The sequence below is a fragment of the Hevea brasiliensis genome, chromosome 3 (assembly GCF_030052815.1).
Source record: "Hevea brasiliensis isolate MT/VB/25A 57/8 chromosome 3, ASM3005281v1, whole genome shotgun sequence".
NCBI classification, from domain to species: domain Eukaryota; kingdom Viridiplantae; phylum Streptophyta; class Magnoliopsida; order Malpighiales; family Euphorbiaceae; genus Hevea; species Hevea brasiliensis.
In genome coordinates, this window is record NC_079495.1 from 108,524,717 (window position 1) to 108,542,335 (window position 17,619).

At 35.5% G+C, this 17,619-nt stretch overlaps 2 protein-coding genes across 10 annotated transcripts; one reads left to right on the forward strand and one right to left on the reverse strand.

Moving 5' to 3' along the window:
* Positions 1-633: 633 nt before the first annotated feature.
* Positions 634-11,959, forward strand: LOC110662614 (phytyl ester synthase 1, chloroplastic). 6 transcript variants are annotated; one of them, XR_009147761.1, is made up of 15 exons: positions 682-2,159; positions 2,393-2,444; positions 2,762-2,817; positions 3,032-3,190; positions 3,297-3,401; positions 4,600-4,706; positions 5,075-5,196; positions 6,936-7,044; positions 8,404-8,537; positions 8,757-9,123; positions 9,467-9,580; positions 9,843-9,928; positions 10,045-10,207; positions 10,959-11,242; positions 11,585-11,959. XR_009147761.1 is itself a non-coding variant. In XM_058144526.1 (14 exons), exons 1-14 carry the CDS (start codon positions 1,712-1,714, stop codon positions 11,588-11,590), a joined length of 2,028 nt encoding a protein of 675 aa, XP_058000509.1. In that variant the 5' UTR covers positions 683-1,711; the 3' UTR covers positions 11,591-11,959. The 6 variants fall into 6 exon arrangements, 4 of the variants coding, with proteins under 4 accessions (XP_021677353.1, XP_021677354.1, XP_058000509.1 ...); XR_009147760.1 differs by having other exon boundaries at positions 10,959-11,117; XM_058144526.1 differs by lacking the exon at positions 10,959-11,242 and having other exon boundaries at positions 683-2,159.
* A 537-nt stretch (positions 11,960-12,496) lies between these two features.
* On the reverse strand, positions 12,497-17,558 carry LOC110662613 (disease resistance protein RPV1). Of its 4 annotated transcripts, none has more exons than XM_021821658.2 (6): positions 17,315-17,558; positions 16,451-16,990; positions 14,891-15,992; positions 14,348-14,782; positions 13,335-14,222; positions 12,497-13,236 (listed from the first exon to the last, which is right to left on the reverse strand). In XM_021821658.2, exons 2-6 carry the CDS (start codon positions 16,924-16,926, stop codon positions 12,628-12,630), a joined length of 3,510 nt encoding a protein of 1,169 aa, XP_021677350.2. In that variant the 5' UTR covers positions 16,927-16,990; positions 17,315-17,558; the 3' UTR covers positions 12,497-12,627. The 4 variants fall into 4 exon arrangements, with proteins under 4 accessions (XP_021677350.2, XP_021677351.2, XP_058000508.1 ...); XM_021821659.2 differs by having other exon boundaries at positions 17,086-17,558; XM_058144525.1 differs by having other exon boundaries at positions 14,348-14,779; positions 17,315-17,556.
* Positions 17,559-17,619: the final 61 nt, after the last annotated feature.

The following is a 17,619-nucleotide window of genomic DNA, read 5'->3' on the forward strand; positions in this document are numbered from 1 at the left end:
TATTTAATTCATAAAAAATATAAAAAATAACTATATTTTTAAATAATATTTCTATTATATTACTATATTTTTAGTATGAAATCTTCAATAAAAAATTTGATAAATAAAAAGATTAACAAAAAATTATCAAATAATATTTAATAATAAAATATAAAATATATAAAAAAATAAAATATAAAATAATTAATAAAAAAATTAAGATATTATTTAATTTTCATATATTAAAATTAAAAATATATAAATTAAAATTATTTATATATTAAAATTATTAATAATCATGTGTATTAACATAGATAATTTTTTAATTTTAATATATATATATATATATTTTATTTATTATTTCATAAAAATTAAATGAGTTATTTTAAACTTTTATGAAATAATAAATAAAATATATTATTAAACATTAAATAAAATTATTTAATAATTTTAAAGGAAAAAAAATCTGGAAGGAGTAACATATTTTTTTTCAATTCAATAAATTATCATTCAATAATATTTTTATTTAATAAAAATCGCCCTTCCCATACTTAATATTCTTGATGAATTATTTTTTTATCAAGATTATTGATGAATTATTTAGCGTAATAAACTTATAATCGAGTATGGATGGGTTACAGGTAAATGCATGCAACAAAGATGTATTATACTTGTATGGATACTCTTTATTGCTGACATTCGTCTGCCATGGCCTTCCATTATTGCTCTGTAAAAGCTCTTTACAAGCAGAAAGAACACTGCCAATTGGCATTTTCTGCAATAAGACCAAACACCCTACATGTCTTTCCTCATGGCTACTAACAACCGTACGTTGAGAGAGAGAGAGAGAGAGCACATATTGCATGTGATGCGTGGATAAACAAGAACCAGAGAAATTCAGATAAGTGGAAATGGCGTGTATAGAAGCAGAAAAAATGATCACTCAAAGCTCAGGATAAAGAAAACGATGTAAAAATAACAATAATACAAGAACTTTCTTGCACCACTAATCATTCCTCAGTTCACTCGCTTTCCCCTGTTATATATGGCTTTCATAATTTTTCGTTGTCGGTGAATCTATATTGCTTTCATTTCATTGTCTTGTCTCGCGTACAACTCTAGAACTGCGTGTTCTAAAAGTTTTGCACTTCATTTTGTTTTCTGGGTTTGCTTCATTTTTTTTTTTTGGGTCTTAATTGTTTTGATAAGCAGGAAGGGCACGAAGTGTGAGTTTTTCGGTTAGAGTGATTTAGGCGGAACATTCTAAGCGTGCTTGTTTCCTTTGCTGATATTTCAAGCCGAGTTCCCCAAGTTTTTCTTCTATCGCTTCTCTGTACTTCAAATTTGCTTAATAGGTGAATCTTGAAAAGGGTCTAAAATTTGCATATTTTCAGTGTTGTGATTCTCAAGTTACAGTGTTTCAGCCTTAGTGAATCACCTGGTGTATTTGGCAGTTGCAACTCTTTTCAAGTGTTAGAAGACATTACTGCTTGCTTAGCATCTGAAAAAAGTATCAAGTGGTTCCATGATTATAAATTAGGGGTGAAAATTTTATGGTTCTTTAATATTCTGCTCATTCTGTTAATTTGAAGCCCTCTTAAAGGGCTCGAAAAGTTTCCTAAGTTTCTTTATAGTTGCTCTTGTTTGATATTTGAAACTTGGAAGTAGTTCTAAGTTGCTCTTCTGGAAACTTATAAAAGTAGTAAGCTTTCTGCCATTGCTTATATAGGCCATGGCATCAGTTTCTTCTTTCCGGGTATCGCCTTATTTTTTGACAAATTCAGAAATTAAGGGTGGGTTTCGAGTGAGAATTCAGAGTTTAGGTAGTAGAGATTCGACAGTGCTGTCATCTGATTCAATTGTACTGAATGGAACTTCTTTCACTAAACAGAAAGAGAATAATGGATTTATTGATGGAGTTACTAGAGTGGAAGAGGAAAAGGCTTTGATTAATGGAGAAAATGGGAGATTGAAGTCTATAGTACAGAAAAAGCAGATGAAAGATGTTTCAAAAGATTTGGAATTGTTGTGGGATGATGGATATGGTACCAAGACTGTGAAGGATTATCTTGATGTAGCCAAGGAGATTATTAGGCCTGATGGAGGACCGCCTCGGTGGTTTTGTCCCCTTGAGTGTGGGAAGCCTCGAAAAAATTCGCCAACTCTTCTGTTTTTACCAGGTATTCATGTCTCTTTATGAAAAACTCTTTAAGTTGAAATTTGACTCTTGGACAAGTTCTGCAAAGGAGAAAAACTAACAAATGGATAGACTTCCTAATAAATGAGATTTTGGCTTCCTGGAAGTGATTTGGATCTTTAATATTTGATTAGTTTTTGGTGGATTCAAGTTTTACTGTGTAAGTTTATAGGATTTCAGAATACTGAAATTTTCTTTTGATATTGATACTTGCAGGGATGGATGGTGTTGGCTTGGGACTTACTTTGCACCATAAAGCTGTTGGGAAGTAAGTTCTTTTATTTATGCCTTAATTATAACTACAAAGACTTTTATGTTCATTTTTGAATTATCAAGTTCCGAATGTTCATTTCGAAAAATGACAACAAAACTATGTTGAAATCATGTTGTGTGGGAGATTGAAATAGGCGTCCTGAGTAATGGAAAGTTTTGGGTCTGCTCTGAGCTGAATGCTCCCAAAACACCCTATAATTGCAAGTCCATCCTCTTTTAAAACTGTTGCATTGATGCTTTATGGCAAAAGAAGCTGTAAACTTATGTTTGCATACGACTTGTTTTAGCAATTGAAAATTTTGGCAAATGCAGGGCGTTTGAAGTTTGGTGCCTTCATATTCCAGTGTACGACAGAACACCATTTGAAGGTATTCAACTTGGAAAGCCTGCAAACTTGTATGAATTTACTTTCTTGAGTTACTTAGTAATTTCTCTGCATAGATAACTCAACAAGATGAAATTTTGAGATGAAATAATCCATGAGTAACTTTATGCCAACTGATGAAATAAGAATTGTTTACCTTTTCATAAAAAGGAAAGTTGCTATTTATCCGTAATTTGATTATATTTTATTTCATGAAGGACTAGTGAAATTTGTTGAAGAAACAGTGAGGATTCAGCATGCTGCATCACCAAATAGACCAATTTATCTAGTGGGAGATTCCTTTGGAGGATGTCTAGCACTCGCTGTTGCTGCACGTAATCCTAAAATTGACCTTGTCCTGATACTAGCCAATCCAGGTCAGTTCGCAGATAAGCAGTAGTTTGTTCACCATATAATTATTCTTAATGACTTCCTTGTTTGCACTCTTCAAGTTAGTCTGATGTTTATTGCCTTTTGGTTTAGCTACATCATTTGGCAGGTCACAATTACAGCCCCTCCTTCCTGTCTTGGAGGCTTTGCCTAATGGATTACATAATGCAGTCCCCTATCTTCTTAGCTTTGTTATGGGTACGTGATCTGTTACTTTGTAATATTACTCATTTATTTCCTTCTAAGTTCTGACTTAGTTTTCTACTTTAAACATGTTTCCAACAAAAGAATTGTTAGAGATATAAAATTATTTCTATGGCCTACAAGTTTAAGTTTTTAGGTTGAGTAGTTCATTGATATGGAATGAGAGCTTCTTAGACCAAAAGTTTCAAAGTTCAAATCTTAACCGCCTCCATTTACCAAATAACATTTCATCACAAGCTAAAATAAGCCCATACTTCTTCACATTTTAAGCCTAGAGGATATTCGTGTGTGGAGCATGGTAGAGATATAAAACTATTCTTGTAGCTCTTGCCTACAAGTTTGCATTTTTAGGTTGAGTAGCTCCTTAACATGAACCATAACCAAAACACTGAATCTGGACTATTTGATACCCAAAAACCTTTATGTTTGGTTAATTTACTTGAAAATATGCTTTCATGGTCACTGACTAGTATTGATCAGAACTAAAATCCGGGGAATAAATAAAGTGGATCTTGTTGATATACTCCTTAGCAAGCTACTGTAGAAAAGACTCTATCGACCTCTTGGTTATAGGATTGCCATTACCTTCTTCTGCACCATGATTTTTGGGGAATCAGTGATCATTAAAAAAAAAAAAAAAATCTTCTGCTCCATTACTTGTACTATGTCTAAAATCCTGAACCTGGACTTTTTGTTGGTTGGAAACTGTATATACTTTGATTGATTCTCTCACAAACATACATTTCTAACTTTTACAATTTGCTACTCCAATGTGTCAACGTAATTGAAGTTCTTAAGAAAATGGGCCGAATTGAACGGTGGAGATGAATGAGTGGGTCACCAAGCAAGAGTCTGTGAAGTGTGAGGTGAATTTACTTGGGTTAAAACTAACTAATTAGGTAGCCAGCCCTCTACCCTTATAAGCCCTTTGAATTCCTTTAATATTTAGACATGGGATTCTTGACAGAAATCAAGGAATAAATCTAATAAATCGGCTTGAATAGCCATTTGACTCCCAGTAAACTTTGTTAACATTTAGAACATCCTCAGTGAGATAACACATAAAATTATAACTTCCATTGTTAAGTGCAACATTTTGCAGTTTCAATATATTAGTTAAAAAAAGCTTTAGCCAAGCCATTAAGAAAAGAAATTGCTTTTGTGTTGCTAACATTTTTTTTCATGACACCAGGTGATCCACTGAAGATGGCAATGGTTGATATCGAATATAGGCTTCCTCCCAAATCAAAAATTGAACAACTGTCCAGCAATCTCACTACTTTGCTACCTCTTCTTTCTGTAAGAACTGCACTGCCTAGTTTCTGCACTTGTTCTGTTTTGTTTTTATTGCTTTTGGTCTCTTTTTACACTCTTTAGTCTCCAATAACGAGATCTTCTGTTATGATAAACTGTGTCCTTTCATAGTGGAAACTGGAAAGGCACAAGTTAATTGAGTACTGTGCTATCTTGTTAAAATAAAGGGAAACACGTGCTACATAAATAAGATAGGTGATTTTCAGGTTTTGTAATTCACAGACTAAGACCTGTTGTTGGTCTGATCTGAAACAACTTGATTCCTAATGTGCATTCAGATTATTATGATTCATTTGCTTGGTTTAAATATTATTTTTTAGGCTACCCATGGATATTTATGTGTTTGATTTCAGGGTTTGGCTGATATCATTCCAAGGGAAACTCTCCTTTGGAAGTTGAAACTGCTTAATTCAGCTGCTGCTTATGCCAATTCCCGTCTTCATGCTGTAAAAGCTGAAGTGCTAGTGCTTGCTAGGTCTTTATCTCCCTTGACTTTATGTGGTTCTTTCTTGATTCTCTCAGATTGCTTCTCTTTTGCTTGTTTCAAGTGTTTCTTAAATGGTGTATGGAAATTGGCAGCTTGTTCTTGCTATGGCATGATTTAATCAATGATCATTTTGCATCTCTAATTGCTATGCTATTATTATATATATGTGTGTGTGTGTGTGTGTGTGTGTGTTAGAGATGGGGAGCCCAAAGCGCCTAAGAGAATACTTTTTAATGGGTCTTGTGAAAGAATACACTCTCATAAGCTTGACACCATATCAACCGATCTAGGGAGCTCAAAACACACTCATAGCCTTGACATCATATCTAACCCAACTCAACTCAACTCAACTCAACTAAGCCTTTATCCCAAAAATTTGGGATTGGCTATATGGATTCTCTTTCTCCACTCTAAACGATTTTGAGTTAAATCCTCGGAAATGTGTAATGCTTCTAGGTCATGTTGTACTACTCTCCTCCAAGTTAGTTTAGGTCTACCCCTTCTTTTCTTTCTATCCTCTATCCTAATGTGCTCTACTTGTCTAACTAGAGCCTCCGTATGTCTACGCTTCACATGACCAAACCACCTCAATCTCCATTCTCTCAACTTATCCTCAATTGGTACCACTCCTACCTTTTCTCTAATACTCTCATTACGGACTTTATCTAATCTAGTATGGCCACTCATTCACCTTAACATTCTCATCTCCGCAACTCTTATCTTAGACACATACGACTCTTTCAGTGCCCAACACTCACTCCCGTATAACATAGCCGGTCGTATGGCTGTACGATAAATTTTTCCTTTCAACTTATTGGGAATCTTGCGATCACATTAAATTCCCGTAGCACGTCTCCACTTCAACCATCCGGCTTTAATCCTATGACTAACATCCTCCTCACATCCCCCATCTACTTGAAGGACTGAGCCGAGAATTTCATACATGCATGTTCCCAAAAATATGATTTCTGTTGCAAAAGGAAATGTAATGGATAGCAAAAGTTTAAGCGTCAAATGACTTGTTAGCTGTAGAGTCCTGGGACCAACATTTTGATAAAATTTACCAGGACAAATGTAGGATTAAGCCATGTAAATAGAATCCGGCTTGCTTTACTAGGTTTCATTGAAATTTATACCGAACAACTTAAAAATACTTCGAAAGCTATATTTCTCAGACTTAGTTTTGAGCACCGTCTATGGTATCATGCCCAGAGGTCAGAATCATCTATTCCTGAATTTTTTTAGATTTTCCCTCCAATATACCAAACTTACCTTTGATTATTTTTATCCAACATGAGTAATTTAGAGTGAAGTAATGAGGCAAAGTAACTATTTCCCTTATTTTGATGAGTCCTAGAGGTTCTTCAAATCTATTATTACCTGCAAATATTAGCATGCATGCATTTGGTTAAATAAAAGATACCACATCTTTTTGTTTGTTCCCTATTCTCTTTTCAAATTACAGGAGCTGTATGCTTTCTGAGATTTGGCTGCATGATTGGAAAAAAAAATGTACTTATCTACGTTAGTATTTTTGGGATAGCAGATCAGCATATTGCAATGAAGTGTGATTATTTAAACAAGGATCACATATTTAGGCCTTGTAGGAAAATAGTGCTCCCTTTTTTTCTTGTGCTTGATTTTTTTTTTGATATCATTTGCAAATCACCTTGGAATTGACAAATATTTATGTAGTATTAAAGTTTGTGGTGGTGTATTTATTACAGTGGCAAGGATTATATGCTTCCCAGTGTTGATGAAGCTAATCGTCTTAAAAGTTCACTACAGAATTGCATAGTTCGTCTTTTCAAAGACAATGGGCATACAATTTTACTGGTATGTGACATCAAGCATGTTGTGCATATATATATCTAAACTAAGTGGCTGTATGAGAGACTGAATGTCTTAGATGCTGCAGTGCAGTTTTCTAGATCCCTTTTTAAATACTCTCAAACCAGTAGAGCTTCTGGTCAGTTTAGAAATTTTGCATGACCTGTTAGAGTTGAATCAACCCTTTAAAGCATTGGTGATTGAATAAATGAGTCAACATTTCAACCAATTAGAGTCAGTTCTATGTCAACCATCTGTCATGCATTCAGAGTTTCTCTTCATGGTCCTGGGATTGGAATTTCCTTCTCATTAAACTTCAGTTTCTCAAAACAAAAATCCTTGTAGAGAGTCACTATGGTGAACAATGCTGTAGTGATTACTGAATGGACAAATAGAGAAAATGAATGAAACATATGAAAATTTTGTATTTCACAATGAAATATGGAAAATGAATAAGAAACTGAATAATGGAAAATAGACAAGGAACGAAACATGAAAATTCTCGATACTGTTCATCGTAGTGAGTCACAATAGTTAGCAAAATTCTTCTGAAAAAGGGGTTCATTTTTGTGAAACCAATAAACCAACGTAGGGAAACATGTTAACTACTGAACAGTAGTTAGTAATGCTTCTTTCTATCAGAATAAGTGGTGCCATTTGTTTCATGGCTATTGTCCGAATTCATATGCTTTGGGTGCTTGGACATGGCCTCAATGTATTTTTTATTTTTTATCGTAAGCCTCCAAATCTGAAGTACTGAAACTACTGTCCAATGTATCTAAAAAAAAGTAGTATTTACAAGCTAAAGATCAAGGTCTCAAATTTGAAACACTTTCTATCAATATTAGTATTGTTTCAGAATTTGAAACATTGGATTTTCTCTTAATAGAAGCATGTTGATGGATATCCTCTAACTACCATTTTTGGGTCATTTTTTGTTATGATCTAATTTTAAGTCTAAATTCTAAAAACTGAGATTTTAATATCAATTGCACATAACATCAAATTGTGGTAGAAAATTAACATGTCTATGCAATAGCTAAGTAAAACGATTGCCGTTAGTTGTTTTCCCAATATGTAGGACTAGCGAATGGATGTTTTGTACTTTCTCATATTTCAAAATTTTAAGGAATTACTCTGAATAATTTTATGATTATGACCAGTGCAATGCTCCTAAATTTTTCTTGTTTATAGGTTATATGTTAGGCAAGTTGAATTGGTGTGTGTCCATAACTTGTATGCTGTTAAGCTTTTCTCTTTACTGAATACAAGCTTCCATTCTTTCACTGTGTGAGGACAAACTTAATTGGCTGCTTTTATCTTCTTTTTTCCCCCCTTGATAGAACCTTCTCTTTTATGGCACAGGAGGATGGAATTAATCTCCTCACTATCATTAAAGGTACTGGTAAATATCGTTGTTCAAGGAGGCTCGATTATGTCTCAGATTTTGTGCCCCCTAGCATGTCAGAATTCAAATATGGCTTTGACGAAGTGGTTGGGTAATACAGCAGATTTATTATATGTAGTCTTTTCAATCTTAATGGACATTCTGGGGATGCAATTTGATCTAGCTCACTGAAATCTATGATTAAGTCATATTTGTGCTTACAATGAGACAAAGGAACTTGATCCTTGTCAAGTCAGCTTATTTAAGTTGCTTCCCACCACAAATTTGTATTTGCAGGCTCAAGCTAATAATAAATTTACATACATTTCAGATTATTACGCTTTGTTACTGGTGCTGCTATGTTCTCAACTCTTGATGATGGACGGATAGTGAGAGGTCTTGCTGGGATTCCAAAGGAAGGTCCTGTCTTGTTAGTTGGTTACCACATGTTGATGGGACTTGAACTTTATCCCCTCGTAGAAGCATTCTTGAGAGAGAACATTGCCTTGCGTGGTCTAGCACATCCAGTACTCTTTAATGGGACGTTGGAAAGTTCATCTACCGAGTTTTCTCTACAAGATTGGATGAAAGTAATGGGTGCTGTACCTGCTACAGCGAGTAATATTTTCAGATTGCTTTCAACAAAATCACATGTGCTTCTTTATCCTGGAGGTGCACGAGAGGCTTTGCATTACAAGGTACACCAACGTTCTTGCAGTCACTTCATGAAGTTTTCGTTGAAAGCTGAAATCAAAGATATTTTTATTCTGTCATTTTCCCTAATTCTGTCATCAACTGTCTATCTAATTTCATCAAATGAAAAATTTTGAAGTTGCTTTATATTTCACATTTTAATTATGCCATAGGCACCATACTAGTAGTTTGCTGCTCCATACTTGCAAAGATGTCTTGTATGCTATTCCAGAATCACCATAGCTGCCACTTCACCACCACTACTTATTTGCCTAATTAAGTTATTTATTGTTTTATACTTTTCAAGACTATGGTTCCTCTTAGTTGTAACAATTCTGTGATATCCAGGGTGAAGAGTATAAGTTATTTTGGCCTAATCAACAAGAGTTTGTGAGAATGGCTGCAAGGTTTGGGGCCACAATTGTACCATTTGGGAGTGTAGGAGAAGATGATATAGCAGAAGTGAGTTTTATATTTCTTTTATTTTCCTTGTGTCACCACTATATTATTTCCACACGAGACCCTGTTCCTGGTGGTAGGATTTTTTGTCTGGATGATTTAGGCATTTCTGATACATTATCTCCTTACTCTCTTCATATACCTTCTTTCCCTCCAAATGCTTTAAAAAATTCTATAAAATTTCCCTTACTTTTTCTGAACTTCAGTTTTGCAGTTATTATCATGCTTATTGTAAAACCTTAAAGCTGTTGTCTGTATGTGGCAGTTGGTTCTTGACTACAACGACATCAGGAAAATCCCTTTTGTTAATGACTTTGTTGGAGAGAGGAGTCGCAGTGCTGTGAGAATTAGGTGATTACTCTCCATGCAATGATATATATCTGCTTACTAGAAATGAAAAGCCATATCAGCTTAAGATACTAGCTACTTTTGAATCTGTATTGACAAAGTTTATGGTCTGATTATAGGGATGAGATCCAAGGTGAGGTTGCCAACCAAGAAATGTTTATTCCAGGGCTTTTGCCTAAGGTACCTGGCCGATTTTATTTTCTGTTCGGAAAGCCCATTGAAACGAAGGGGAAGGAAGAGCTTCTGAAAGACAGAGATTATGCAAATGAGTTGTACTTGCAGGTAAAATCTGAGGTTAAACACAGTATAGACTACTTGTTGAAGAAGAGAAAGCAGGATCCTTATAGGGGTATAATTGATAGAACATTATATCATGCAATATATCCTCCCTGGAGAGACGTTCCAGCATTTGATCCTTGAAATGAATTCTGTTCAAAGTAAATATTACATGTAACGAAAGCTTTGGTGCTCTATCAGGTTCTCTTTTGTAGCATTACTTTATGATTCTTAACCCCTGCATCAATGGAGAGAGAAAATTGTGCTGGACTAGCTTTCCTGGTTATATTTCACTTTCAGGAAACCTTACAGACACTAATCTTGTCCCTGTGGTACATGTCACCTGAACCAAATTGATGGACTATCCAATTCTTTCACTCAAACTTTTAACAAATTGAACTTGATTCTGGAATGAACCATTCATTAAGAAGAGTATGGAATTCTTAATATGGAGTTTTGAATCAACTTGGCTCTTCCTTGATGAATCATATACGTCATGTGCAAGCATGAACGATGAAAATATGTAGTTTCCAGGTGAAGAGATTGTGATTTAAAAAAGAGTACCGAGTAAAATGATGCAAGTCTTGAACTTTTTATTTATCGATTATCTGATGCACCTCTGCCTGACATGTGCTTCTGTCTGCAAATAAAAAGTTCAGCTTGTTTTCAGTGCCCTTTTCTTATATGAAGTCGATGAACCTGTCAAATGGCTAACATTCTAGCAGTAAATATTCTGTTTTGGCCTGAATCATTACAGGTCTTTGAGGCAGAACGTAGTATTGTGCTTTCTTTCCAGGGAAACAACATAGAATATGGCATCTGCGATCAATTGTCAACTCTGATGGTTTTGGTGTAGAGTTTTCATTCCTTTTTCTTTTGGTTGGTTCCAAGGAGAAATCAATAAAGGGGAAACAAGGTTCACACTTCTAACCATCTATATCTATATAATATCATAAAGCTAAGCTGCGAATAAGGAATACTGAAAGGTTGCCAAATGGTACTCTTTTGAGACAGCGTGAGAGTTTACTTTTCTTACATATGGTAATTTAAACTTTTCATATGTTTTAAAGTTATTTAATAGATTATAACTCTTGGTAATGCTAATATAAATTATTAGAAACTCTTGAGTTATATCTCATTTAAATATTTTCATTTTTATTATTCTAAAATTATTTTCATAATGTGGACATTTTTCTTGATACCGCCACTCATAATGTAGGCATGTCTAGAGATTCTCCACCATTTAATTTTTAAGTTGTTTTTACTGATAGTGATAATGGCAGTAAGCAATGCCAATAGTATCACTGTTGGCTATGTCATAGACTTTGTCAGCTTGGCCAAATTCACCATGGTTCAGGAATTTATTTTCCCATGTACACACAGGTTTGACCAACAAAGAAAAAAATACAGAGGTTTGGCAAAAAGCACAGATATGGTGAGTTCAATTTTGCAGCCAGGCATTAACAGATGATAATTATACAACCATTGAAAGTGGGGAGGCTGCAAGAAGTATTATGGGACAGCAGTGTGAAATCAATATCCAGATAAAATGGTTTTGTCTATGAGCTATTTGCCTGGTTCAGCAAATGTATCCTCATATGATATTAAAAAGTTCCTCCTTTTTTCCCCTACTCATGAATGGATTTAGTAGAAATATCTGGCGTCCAACTAATTAAATAAGCTTTCTGATATTACTGCTTAAATAAGCTTTCTTTGTAAGCAATTCCCTGAGTTTAATGGAGAATTCCTACTTAATAATTCTCCCTGGTTTTTCCTCTTTATGCTTCTTCTCTAGCCATGGTTTTGCACTTCAAGATCAGTACAAGGATTGACCCATTGTTCCTAATTGCTACTTAATGTATGGTTCAAAACTCGGGGCATATCCCTCAGAAAAAGAAAAAGAGGAGGGAAGCCATCTGGGATTATCGCAGATGTAACCATTGAGTGATTCCTCATGAACAAGGTGTTTAATTGATGATAAATATTCTAATTTGCAAGAAAAGTGAACCTGTGCATATTCTTTTCCTACCTAGGTCATTTTCTTCTTTCCACCTACCATTGCTATTGACCCACAGAAGTTATGGTCAATTTCCAAGTTCTTAAATGATGAATATTTCCATTAAAATTTCAACCTGAAATACTTTGTTGTTACTTTCTCAAAAGGCACTACTCTTCCAACGGTTTGTTCAATGCTCCTCCTAGTTACCACCGAAGAAGTGGAGGGAAGGAAAGGGTATATATAATCCAAAATACGTACTATAAACCGGAGAATTTCCACATATATCAAGGAACATATAAGCAAAGAAATGTACTACTAATATGAACAAAGAAAGAGGTACAGCTGTGAATTGGATCACAAGTGAACAGTTTCTTATACATCATGCTTAAAAGAATAGGACGAGTAACAACATGCCTCTAATTTCAGCTTATTGCTCAAACAAGTGGCTGTGTCGCTGGAAGTTATCCCAACCGCATTCTGATACTTCTTGATGAAGTAAATAATCATGATTGCAGAGGAAAAAAGCATCCCTCCGTACCCTGTACATATCCACATCAGCAATGCTGAAGGTTTGGTACCAGGAAGATGTATTTGGCTGTGCTTCTTCGCTATTCAGTAGGGTATCCTCTTTTCCCTGTTCGCATACAAGATGGATGCCAAACTTTTTCACCTGATAACCAGTTGACATAACCACTGAAACATTCAATTCATCCCCACCTTCCAGCTGATCGCCCAATTTCCAGTGGCTTAGCCATAGCATGATCTCTTCTGTTTCAGGAATTCCATAAAATGTTGGGCTATAGGTCCACCTTAGATCCTTAGTTTTATTCCAGACCTTAGTGCAATGATGATCACCAAATCCATTTCTTAGATTATTGCATGCATACACAGTGCATATGTTTAAACCACGGATCTTGTGACCATGGGGTGGGGGCACAGTAAAAGATATCGATGACCCCTCGCGTTGAGGGTTGTACCAGCCTGGAAGCTCACTTCCTGGAAGAAATATGCTACATATGCCACATTCATGCAAAACCTGTGCCATTGGGATCATAATTTACAAAATGAGCAAGGACACGCACAGGATATTTCAAAGAATAGATGATTAAAATTAGAAGAAGTTGTTGGATATACCTGGGGAGGAGCTGTCCTTGATGTCATTGTCATAACACTGAACATTTCGACTTCAATGTTTTCCGTAAATTCCAAGTTGAACAAGCCCAACTTATTGGCCATTTCTATGTCAAGAATGCTTATTGGCTCTAACTTGAACAAGTCTTGAACCCCGACTAGTTGTTGGCAACCAGCCAGGTTTAAAAGTAATGATGTCATCAAGTTTGGTAGATTTGAAATTCTTTTCAAAGATGTGCATTTTTGCGCACTCAGTTCCTTTAAACTTGTTGGAAGTTCAGGGAGTGATTGCAGCCTATTGCAGTGATCTAATAGAAGGGATTCAAGCTTAGTAAGGCTATTGATGCTTTTAGGTAGGCAATAAATTGAATTTCCACTTAAATTTAAATATTTCAAGGAGCGGAGGCTACTAAAGTATATAGTATCATCTGATAGATTGCAATTGGCAAGACTTAGGCTTACTAAGGAGTGAGGTGGAAGAGTCAGTGGAAAAGAGAACTCTCTGCCTTGCCTTTGTGATAACCAGGACCAGAAGGTTAAATGCCATGGTGTAGTTATAGAACTTACTATACCATCTGCATGAAGCACCTTTAGTGATTCCATTTTCCCAAGATCGCTGGGCAGCTCATCAAGTGTTGAGCAACCAGAAAGAACAAGTTTTTCGAGTGATCTCTGCATAAAAAATTTTCTTGGAAGTTTCCTAAGCCTTCTGCAATCTTTCAAGTTTAAGAAAACAAGTCTCTTGAGGTCTCCAATAGATTCATGAACCTCAACCAAATTTATGCAACCTTTCAGCTTCAATTCTTCAAGATTTGGTAGCCCTGAGAGGTCAGGGGTGCTGACAAGACCATGGGAATGGCTAAGATTAAGGATTTTCAACTGTTCAAGAACCTATTCAAGAAGACAGTAGTCAGTTTATATGGAGGGCCAATATATCTACAAGCGAGAGAGAGAGAGAGAGAGAGAGAGAGAGAGAGAGAGAGAGAGAGAGAGAGAGAGAGAGAGTAAAATCATACCCTGGTTCCATACCAAACATATTTTAGACTGCTATAGCGCACGTCAAGAACAACAAGCTTCTCCAGATATAAATCGGATGGTAACGATTTCAAAGGGAATCCATGCCAACACAACCATATTAAACTTTTAGGAAAATCTTTGTAACTTCCATTGAGCTTTACATAATTGAGCTGGAGCAGTTTCAATTTATGCATCATTGCAAATGTCTTCGTTTCAAAAACCACTTCACCTGAGATGGGAAATGAAGTTGTTAGGCCAATCTCCACAGGTTTCCAGGAGAAGAAGCCAAGACGATGTCGTTTTGCTCTGTTTTTGAAAATCAGGTCTTCATGATATTGTTGTTTTGCACAATTAATACAAGAAATCATACGCTGCTGTTCTTCCATTACTGTTTGTAGGTTGATGATGAGGCCTTTAATAGTTTCTGTACCCTGCTTTGAAAATGAAAATCAAAAGAAAAGGAAAACAGAAGAAAATTATAAGTACTGGCATGTTTGGCTTATCCAAATACATAAAAACATGCATAAGAAGCATTTTCATACAATATTCTGTCTCAAGACGGTGAATGCATCCTCATGATACCATAGTCGGCTACGTTTCCCTGGGTTCTCAGGTGATTCTTGGCGAGTAATTTCCCTTCCCATTTCTCTAAGCAGAGGATGCATCATAAGTTTACTGTCTTTGATAGTGACAATATGTCGGTCAATGAGATTTTGAATTCCAACTTTTGTGTAGAACCCACAACCATCAAGTATTTTAACTGCATAATTCACATCTCTTCCAACAAAGAAACAAGCTATGTCAAGAAATAAACTTTTGTCATGATCATCTGGCAAAGAATCATAGCTTATTTGGAGAATCTTTTGAATTTTACTATCAGGAATTCTTTTATATTTTTCTAATGCACTTTCCCATTCATCTGCAAATTTGACAGATAGAGAAGAACCCAAAACTTGAAGAGCCAATGGAACCCCAAAACAGTGCTTTACTGCTTTCGCTGAGTGCTCTTCATAACCTTCAATAGGATAGTTTTGTCCAAAGGCATGCCAACAGAAGAGCTGAAGTGACTCATTATCATCGAATTCTTTAACTCTGAACTTCTTATAAGTTTCAGAAGCACTAAGCAGATGCCCGTGTCTAGTTGTAATGATGATTTTACTGCCCTGATATAGCCAATCCCGCATTCCAATTATTGCATTTAATTGCTCCAGTTGATCTAGATCATCAAGAACGATAAGAACTCTTTTGCAGCTTATTGCTTCTTTTATCTTAATACTTCCTTCATCTACAGTTTTTATTTTGCTTATCTTTCCATTAAGAGATTTTTCAAGAAGTTGCTTTTGCAAGAAAATCAAACCATCAGGTTGTTTTGAAGTTTCTCGGATATTGGCCAGAAAGCAACTAACTTCAAATCGATCTAAATTTAGGTTATAAACTGTCTTTGCAATGACTGTCTTCCCACTTCCACCAATCCCGTAGATTATTGCTATAGCAGGATCATACGAGACATCTTGTATCCAAAAGCTAATATCTTTTATACGAGACTCTATTCCAACTAAATAGGAGGGAACATGCAATAATACTGAACCATCCAACCTTTTCCCAACCTTTTTGACAATATCTTGAATAAATTCTGCCTCATGCCTACAAAGCACAGCAAGGTTGCATCAATCCTTTGAATAGTAGTAGAATTTTCAGTCAATAAGATTAGCAAGTGACGTTTTGAATAAATATGTCTTTCAGAGAAATTACAATATCCAGTTTGGTTCAGAAGAAAATATAAATTAAGAACAAAATAAATACAATGACCAAAAAAATGTTAACCATTGCCGTCTGAATAACCATATAGAAGGGTAAAACTAAGCTTCACCATCATCTATGGCAATGACATAATTTTCAGTTTTGTTTGTGTTCTTCTAATTTTATCTGCTCATCTCTTACAATTTTTCAGCCGTCATTTTAAAATTTTTAAGGCCGAAAAATGAACAATCTGAGTAGGGCAAGATAGGTGATTAACTTTGACTAAAATGGGAATTAACATGAAGGTATCTTGAAAGTGTTTGCATTCTGTAATTTATCAGGAGAATATTTTTGGAAATTACCTGTCTTGTATGTCCATCCCACTCAAATCTGTAACTTCCCTAAGCACTGCTCTCCATCTCTCCACCTTCTCCATCTGTCCCTTAAACAACTCTTCATGTTTAGCGAATGCTTCTGCATAACTCCCAGTCTGTTCCCAGACTTGTGATGGATCCGCATCATAGAAAACTGGCACAACAACAAGTCCACCAGTTTTCCTTAATTCCATTATCTTCACAAGTTCATCGAGGCACCATATTGAAGAAGCATAGTTTTTTGAGAACACAACTATGCATATTTTTGACTGTCGCATTGCTTTTTCGACTTCCACAACAAAGTTCGCCTCTCCCTCAATTCCATCATCTTCATCTCTAAACGTGTGAATTCCTGCTTGATCCAGAGCTGAATATAGGTGATCGCTAAAATTCTTTCCAGTGTCATCACCTTTAAAGCTTAAGAAGACGGGAAAAGTATATTGGGAAAATCCTACATCAGCCATTGAAGAAACTTTCAAGAAATGGATGGATGATGGGGAGGCACCAAGGATAGATACAAACCAATTGCTGTCAACAATGAAAAACCCAAAAAGAAAGAGATCAGCTAAGGAAAACAATGGGGTCCAATAATCCAAGCTTGATATAACAAGTCAATACAATACCCTGGCACAATTTAACATGCTCATTCCAAGCCTGTCATATTGAAGTTGTTTGTTCATTAATCACACATGCTATGCCTAATCAGTTGTGATTTAAGTATCTAATTTGCGTACTAATGATTGGGTATCATAGATAGCGATTGAAAAGCACATGAAAACCATCAAGGGGTTGGATAAATACAGAGCAAGGATTACAAACAAAGCAGAAAATTTAGGAATTTAGCGTTAGCACCTCAAAATACGCAGCACAAATACTCAAAAACGGAGAGAGAGAGAGAGAGAGAGAGAGAGAGAGAGAGAGAAAGCAGAGCAAACGAGTGGTATCTGGCTTGGCGTCGAAATTAAGAAAATGGATGTGAACTCTGAAGAGAGCTTCAATCAAACGCACCACTGAAGAATTCCAAACTGTTCAAAGTAGACATGGGAAAATGCCAGTGACTTGCCTTTTCCTTTTTATTTAATTATTTACAAAACTAGGAATAATGATGTCGTTACTTACTATAGCTATGTCAACTGCGTCCGGACAGGAACACGCGT